At 29.8% G+C, this 7,923-nt stretch overlaps 1 protein-coding gene and 1 long non-coding RNA gene across 2 annotated transcripts; both read right to left on the bottom strand.

Moving 5' to 3' along the window:
• Positions 1–1,745: 1,745 nt before the first annotated feature.
• LOC143197591 (uncharacterized) lies at positions 1,746–3,436 on the bottom strand. The gene is made up of 3 exons (XM_076406129.1): positions 3,203–3,436; positions 3,035–3,139; positions 1,746–2,920 (listed from the first exon to the last, which is right to left on the bottom strand). The coding sequence occupies exon 3, from the start codon at positions 2,825–2,827 to the stop codon at positions 2,090–2,092; it is 738 nt and encodes a 245-aa protein (XP_076262244.1). The 5' UTR covers positions 2,828–2,920; positions 3,035–3,139; positions 3,203–3,436; the 3' UTR covers positions 1,746–2,089.
• Positions 3,437–4,972: 1,536 nt separating this feature from the next.
• LOC143197590 (uncharacterized) lies at positions 4,973–5,759 on the bottom strand. Its single transcript, XR_013006026.1, has 4 exons — positions 5,652–5,759; positions 5,365–5,451; positions 5,170–5,291; positions 4,973–5,105 (listed from the first exon to the last, which is right to left on the bottom strand). It is a non-coding gene; the product is annotated as an uncharacterized LOC143197590 (long non-coding RNA).
• Positions 5,760–7,923: the final 2,164 nt, after the last annotated feature.

Below are 7,923 nucleotides of genomic sequence, written 5' to 3'. Positions count from 1 at the left end.
GATGATTAAAGTTTTGCTTTATAAGCTGCTTATCACGCTAATGAGCCACCAAGAGAAGTAACCAAAATTAACCGGGCCTTAACTGCGACAGATGATTTCACCATCAATCCACCAAGTAAAAACCAACTCTTGTCAAAACTATGGCTAAATCCCACACCTAGCACCAGCGAAGAAGCTAAATCGGCCAATTCCAAGACACCAAAGAAGCTAGTTCCCAAAACATCAGCTGAAGCGACGGAGAGCACCGAAATCATCAGACGTAAGCGTGATTTTTTCGTATCAAAAGTCGTTGAATATCGCCACAGAAACACCTATTACCAAGTCAAACGCGACCACTTCCACGCAACCACCTTCACCGCCGCAATCAAAATAAAAAATACCGCCGGTAGTATTACACTATATATATTACAGCGATATTTTTCCGAGTTAAGACGAATAACAAGCGGCATTTAAATCGGCATTACACAGACAAAAAAGGAGGGTGTCTTCTTTTATCCCCCACCAAAAAAGGATTTCCGTGCGTTGACTGAAATTTTAGACGACCGAAAATCTCAATATCATTCGTTCTGTCCCTCGGAGGAAAGATGCCTCCGGACAATCTTCAGGGGTCTGACAGATGAAATTAAATTTGGGCTTGGAGCTCTCGGGTTTTACCCCAAATATATCCAACGTTGACAACCGAATTGCTATTGTAAAGTGCGCAGAGGAACACGAGAAGAGGGTCAGGAAATTTCACAGTCTCGGACAGTGACCTGTAGATTTTATAATTCGGTATCGAAAAACGGATAGATGGTTTGAGAAATGTTTCCTAGAGAATTGATAAGGAAACCTTATCAGCTGGTAAATCAAGCCCCAAAAAAAATTCGACGGTCTCCTTGTATCCGGGCTCCCTCGAGTAGCTATGTCGTCAACTGTAAATTGTCAATCACTGGAATAAACCATAAATAATCCTCTTAGTTTCTATAATTTAGCCACGTGTCCATCCTCAATTCTCACATATAGATGCTAAAGTCAAATACCAATTTCAAAATTGTTTTATTCATATATTCTGTCTTAATATATAAACATGTATTACTTCATTAATTATTCCATATTCATAACATAAAAGTAAAGAAAAATAATGTATTCTTATGTTCGATGCCCTGAAGTTGTTATAGTTCTGAAAATGGTATCTTTCATATAATGCTCTTTGTAATGTTCAGTGGCGTAGTAATTTACACTTATTAATACTTTATTCACTATTCAAAGTTAATGAAAATTAGACATAAGTGTAATTAAAAAATGTTTTATATATGTTATTGCAAAATTAATGTATAAAAATGTGTTTTATAGTTTGCATATATTTTAATTTATAGACATTTATTTTTATAATTAATGTTTTATATCAAATACATTTCTGAATTTATATTGAAATACTTTTAAAACAACATATAATTTTTATATTAGTCCTTTTGGTCAATTAAAGAAGCTTGAGAAACATACCTTGAATAATATATATATTCATTATTGATCTCGATATGCATATCTGATCAGATAAGACCATGCATTTTACTTTGGTAAAATGGAAATTTTAAATACACCTTATGATAACTTTCACAAAATATTTATTGGTAATCCTACAAAATAATCATAACAAAAGAATATCACATACAAAAGAAAAAATAGTTCTAAGAACTATAATATATAAGTACATATTCAAACATATACTTATATAAAACAAACTAAATCTAAATATAATCGTGTAAATAACTTATATAATTACTTAAATGTATTTATAGGTCATATAAGATAAATTTTCAACTAACACTATTTTATTACTTAGTATTAATCAGTATAGATCAAACAGAACTTAGATCTGTTCCATTTGAACCTGGTTTGGTTTAGTTTTCTAACAAAATCTAAATTAAATTTTTATATGTAAAGTAGTTAACAATAATGTATTAAGTATAGCTTTCACCATCGATTCACTTTCGAGTGATCCTTGTTTAAAAGTACAGTATAAAAATTAAAATGAACAATATTAGAATCCTCCCCTTCCTCTAGAATTATATTTGAACATGTAGAAATATTGCTTCTATGCATAAATCAATTATTCCTGCAATGGTTTTCTAAAGTTACCCAAATTTCTTAAGTATATAGGACACTTTGTCGAAGTGGCATGATGTCCTATTTCCTTTCTGTTGGTTTTACCATCATTTATGCAATTTATGCATCTTGCACTATAAGAATAGCATCCATACCCTTTGTGGCATCCTCCGCACTTAAAACACCGTAACTGTCCATAGCATCTGCTTTGAGAATGACCGAATTTACAACATTTTCTGCATTGTATCAATTCGTTGTATTCCTCCACCTTCGCGATCATAAAATCAACGACTACTTGGCCAGCTTTCATAACTGCTTTAAAAATTTCTGGTATCACTTGAATAACCCATATTTCTTTATCAAGTCTTCGAATCGGATAGATAAAATCAATTTTCTTAATTACTTTAATAGAAAATTTTACATTTTTGTCACCCAATGCTGCCTTGATAAATATATTATAACATAACAGATCATCAATCAGTTCGTCTTCGTCCATATCTTTTCTCACATATTTTATTACTATTTTTGGATTATTCTTGGTTTCTTGTTCTTCGTTCCTTCTTTCGTGCAATACTGTATGGTCTTTTAGTACTTTAATTTTTTTAATGCCATGGTTTCCTAATTCCGTGCATGTTAAACGCCTCTTTAATGATCTCACTATCTCACCACCTGACTTTCGAGGCATAATTTCAAATAGTCGTTGTCCGGTAATTTTATTCCCTGTGTACCTCTCTGAATCCATTCTGTACCTATTGATATAACCAGAAGGAAACTAACGTTTAAGGACTATTTTTGATGTTACCGCCCAGAATCCCGCTAGTTATAGTAGTAATACCTAAAATTAACAATAACAAATTTTACAACTTTTAATTATATATATAACCACATAAAACTAAAATTGCGCTTTTTCAATTTCTTTTAGTGATATAATATACTAATATTGTCATACCAAGTAAAATATGCAATACTTCTGTCTCTGAAAGTGACCTGATCGGTGGAACGAAAATGTTTCAATACATGAAGAATCAGGATTTCAGTTCACCATCAACCATTCCTGCATATTTAAAATACATTATTATAAACAAAATCAGTTTTAGAGAACAATATGTTACCTTACCCGACTGTACCTTGGTTTTTTCATAAAATAGAACAAATCTTCACATTAAAGGCACAGATTATGAACTATTAACTTCTTATAATATCAAACATACACAATACCCTTAATAAAAAACAAGACGACATATACCCGAAACTCCACTAATTAACCGCCCATATACAAAACAGAATAATAAGCCTAGTAGTTAAACAAATAAGATCTAGCATTGAGCGCCAAAAACATTTTGAGGGGTGAGCGGATAGTTAGGGTCGGATATGCAACCAATCATACAAATTAACAGAAAATGCTGGAATATGAATGACAAAATCCAGTAAAAAATCAGGCTAAATCTCATAACAAAAAAATATAAATATATGTATTATTATCGTTTATCCTGATAAAACATTCCATTAACTTAACCCCTTATTATTTGACTCATTACTTCGAAGGTGGAGTCTCTAACAAACCCCTGGATCATTTACAAATAATATTTGTATCTTTATAATGGTATCAAGTATTTGATAAGTCGTGTAAGAAATAAATCATTTTTTAAAATTTGTACACACATTCTGCAACCATACATATCACAAATTAATAAGCAATACTTATAAATCAGTTTATTTTATAAAATGGTTCTCTATCAAAAACAGTTTAAAGAATATCCTTACTTATATATTTTATGAAATAGCATCACCAATTTCTATTAATTGGCTGTACCACTGACTACGGCAACTAGAATTTGAAGTAGCCTTGGGGACTATCGAATAAAACTATTAATTTAATCACGTTTCTCTCATATTAAAATAAAGAGAATAATTTTAAAATATGTTACAAATATTTGTTTTCAAAATATATTTAATATAAAGTTGGAAGTATGTTTGTTTTATAACACTCACTGAAGTAACTTATGTGTTTGCATATTAAAGGATATGTAATCTCTCTCATCATTTAACACTCACTAACCATTTTTATATTCCATGTAATAAAACCAAACTTCATTTCCGATAATCAACAGAGTATTGAGAAATTTTAACTGAACGTTATAACAAATCATAAGAGAGATTATTTTCAAAACTTTAGCACCTTTAGGGCACCTAATATAAATATATATAACCTTATTCTTTACTATTATATCATAAATATAAATTTGGAATATTAAATGAAGTAACATGTTTGTATATTAAGAGAGAATATATGACTAAAATAATTTTTAAAGTATTTGGCTTCCACATGTATATTAGCACACCAACAAATACAATTAGACACTTTAGTTTTTACAATTTGGAAATATATATCAAGGAAATGCATTTATAATCAACTACTGACAACTCTAAGGAACTACTGACTTAAAAACTTATACCTACACTAAAATTAAAAAAAAAACTAAATAATTAAAATAATTGATAAGAGTTTTAAACAATAAAGTTTCATTTAGTTTAAATTTTATTGCATTAATTACTATTGTTACAATTCATAATTTCTTGTATTTGCTGAATATGTTCCAGTGATCCAAATGATGGGTTTTTTATCCTTATTTCTCACCTAAAATATTCATTAATAAATACACCAGACTTATTTGATTAAAGAATAATTGCTTTACCTAAATTGTTAAAAAAAGTAATATCTTTACTTTTTTACTCCACGATCTTTAAAACAATAGTTGTTGTTTTCAAACAATTTTTCTGTTAGTAAATTTCAAATATTTATTTTATGTAACATTCTAGAATCTCAGCTTTGTTATTTTTAATTTTCCTTCTATGGCTTTCATTAATTCCTATATTGCCTTGTGTCCCACATGAGAACTGACAATTCACCAACAAACAAGTTCTTTACAACCTTCATTGTAACTTTTGCACAAATTAATGTATATATTAGTTGCAATATTCAGTTAGTGCTTTGTTGGAAATACATTTATTAATGAAACCTGAAAATGATTAAAACTTAATAAAGCTACTATTTACTGAAAAATCCAAATAACTTAGAATTACCTCTATCACACTGATATAGGATGTTTTCAGAACCATTCTAATTACTATTAATACTTAAGCAAGCAGAAACAATTTTTCTTAGCTGTTTTGTGTTCACCAGACATCAAATACGGACTGGAATTCTAAAAATTGAAAATGGACTGATTAATGGTTATATTATGAAACTGAAAAAGCTACTTATGAACATCTAAATACCTTGTAAATAAAGATGGCATATGTTGTTTTTCTATTTCACAGCTGAATATACATTCCAGTAAAGCTGATAGATGTAATTTGTTGTAACTACAAAAAATGTAAAATGTAACTTTATATTATCATATTATTCTTAACAGATTTTTCTCTTAAACAGTAATACCAACAATTCTGGAACATTTAAAAGTAATACAAAATCCTGCACAATATGACTTGAAAATAAATAAGATTTTTTAATAGTGTTTCATCTAACTTTTCATTTTAAATAGAAAACGTAGGGCTTTCCTTACGATTTTAAATTGCTTTGCCGGCATTTTTCGATCCAGGGCTGCGAAATTACATTACGCACTACAGATGTCAAACCCATTTATCCACTACCACTCCACAGACTACGGGACGGAAAACTAATTGATGTTTCCTTGTTCGAAAGCAAAATTATGTGTGGTTGATTGCGACGTTGCCGAGATATTAAATTAGTATTCACATATAGCGAAAATAGTATACATCATTTATATCTAGGGGGTATAGTGAGAGATTTGTACATTTGCCCTAAACTACATATTCAAATTTTGCCGCTCATCTGCGCTCTGTAATACGTTAACCTAATTTACAATCATATTAAATAATTTTTTTGCTAATTAAATTTTGCAAATACTAAAACATAGCAATATAAAATAAAATATTGTTCTGTATAGTAGTAAGATATGTATTAAATGTTTGAGTATCGTTTCTCTATTTTTTCGCATTACAACATTTAAACTTTTAGGGAGCTTCAATTTTATTTGGATTATTTGTCGTATCTCGCATTTAAAAAATTGGTTTTGTACAACCAACCGCAAAAAAACAACATAAATGAATAATTTGAATTAAAATCGTCATCTCATAAAGGCAAATAACCTTAATTTGCCTACAATCAATTCGTTGTGTGTATTGTGTTGTAACTGAAATAATAATTTAAAAAATATTTTATTGATATGTTTCTTTGTATTTCGAGAATTTGATTGTTTCCGGCCTGTGATCGGTGGCTGATTGAAATTTTCACCAAAAAGATAAAGTCTAAAATGATTAATGTTCCAAACAATTGACAATAATCCTTTTTCGGTTGTTGAGTATATTATTTCCGTGTATGTTAATGTTCGAGAAGCTATCGGTCGTTCCGTTTGATCATTATCCTTCAAGTGGGAAAGAACTGCACGAGTTGAAAAGCTTTATGCATATTTTGTTAACATAAATTGTTTGTCAAAATTATGATACATTAAAATAGTATCGGATATTATTATTTCTTTACATTTTTCAAAATAAGGTCTTATTTTAGGTGATGTTACAAATTACATAATTTTTTAATAGGGAATTAAGCAGATTTACAATTCCAGCGAAATTTTAAACATATCTTCTATAATATCCAAGAAGACCTATAAATGATTTCCTTTTTTTTATTTCTTGGTATACGAAATCTACCACGGATTTCATTTTGTTAGCCAGTCGAGTTCGGCACTACCCAAATTGGAGAATTCCATGGGGATATTGAATAACAAATGATTTTTATTTTTAATTTCTTGTTCTTGGAATTCCATCTCGTAGTTTGATATTTTAAACCTTTTAAATTTTGGACCTTTCAAGTACAATGTAAAAGAGGTTTGAAGGATAATATTAAGTAACTAGGCGGGATTGTCGCTTCTTTTTTAAATATATGATTTGTCACCGTTGCGAATATTTATTAACATTAATAATTACCATGAATCGCAACAGTGTTTACCTTTCTTCGTGGATTATATTTACCAGATCTGATCACGTCGTAGGGATGTTAGAACTTTATGAAAGTCCATTTCCAAAGTCGTGACGGGCAAAGTCACTACGTTCTCATTGTCAAGTTTATTTTATTGTGTTTTGTGCCATCCAGCTGAGTTTTATCAAATGGTGAGTTTATTCATAGAGTATTCCAGTTTTCTCTTTATATTTATCATTTATTTTTTTATTAAATCCCGATTTATTATGTTCTAGTTATTATTTTATATTTATTAGCGTTCATTTCTTATATTCTATTTATTATTTTCCCTTTATTATTGCTAATTTGTAATTCTCTAGTTATTTTTTTATACTTATTATTCTTTATTCATTATGGTCTACTTATTCAATTATTTACCCATCCATCGTTAGACATTTTATTCTACTCTATTTTATTACTTTTTCGAATCGTCGTATAATCCCCATAATTCTAAGATGGCAAATTAAATATAATAGTTTTATGGTTACAACTGTAAATATAAATTATAACTATTTTATAATCCAGAAACTAACGTCAAAGTGGCTAAAGTTACTGATACGTAATTAAACGCAAGCGAAAGTGGTTTCTGCTGGCTTTTGGTAGCACCTTATCTAGCGGGTGGCTTTTAGCTTTCCCCTTGAACGCATTGCATGTCCATCATAGTCGGAGTTGGCAGAATTGGCAGGAGTAGGTCGCTAATGGCAGAATCTTGTGCGTCTACCTCTCTCGATCTCATTGCACGTCCATTATTGTTGGTGTTAGGGTATAAGCTGGTACGTCGTGCGGTATCTTTCCTT

Source organism: Rhynchophorus ferrugineus, unplaced genomic scaffold, assembly GCF_030347505.1.
Source record: "Rhynchophorus ferrugineus isolate W39M unplaced genomic scaffold, kcgeb_rfMv2 rfM5, whole genome shotgun sequence".
In the NCBI taxonomy this organism is placed as follows: Eukaryota; Metazoa; Arthropoda; class Insecta; order Coleoptera; family Curculionidae; genus Rhynchophorus; species Rhynchophorus ferrugineus.
Note: the sequence above shows the minus strand (reverse complement) of the source record. Positions and strands in the feature narration are given on the sequence as shown.

Coding starts and splice junctions, on each gene's coding strand:
- LOC143197591 (XM_076406129.1), bottom strand. CDS start 2,827: ATGGATTCAGAGAGGTACACAGGGAATAAAATTACCGGACAACGACTA.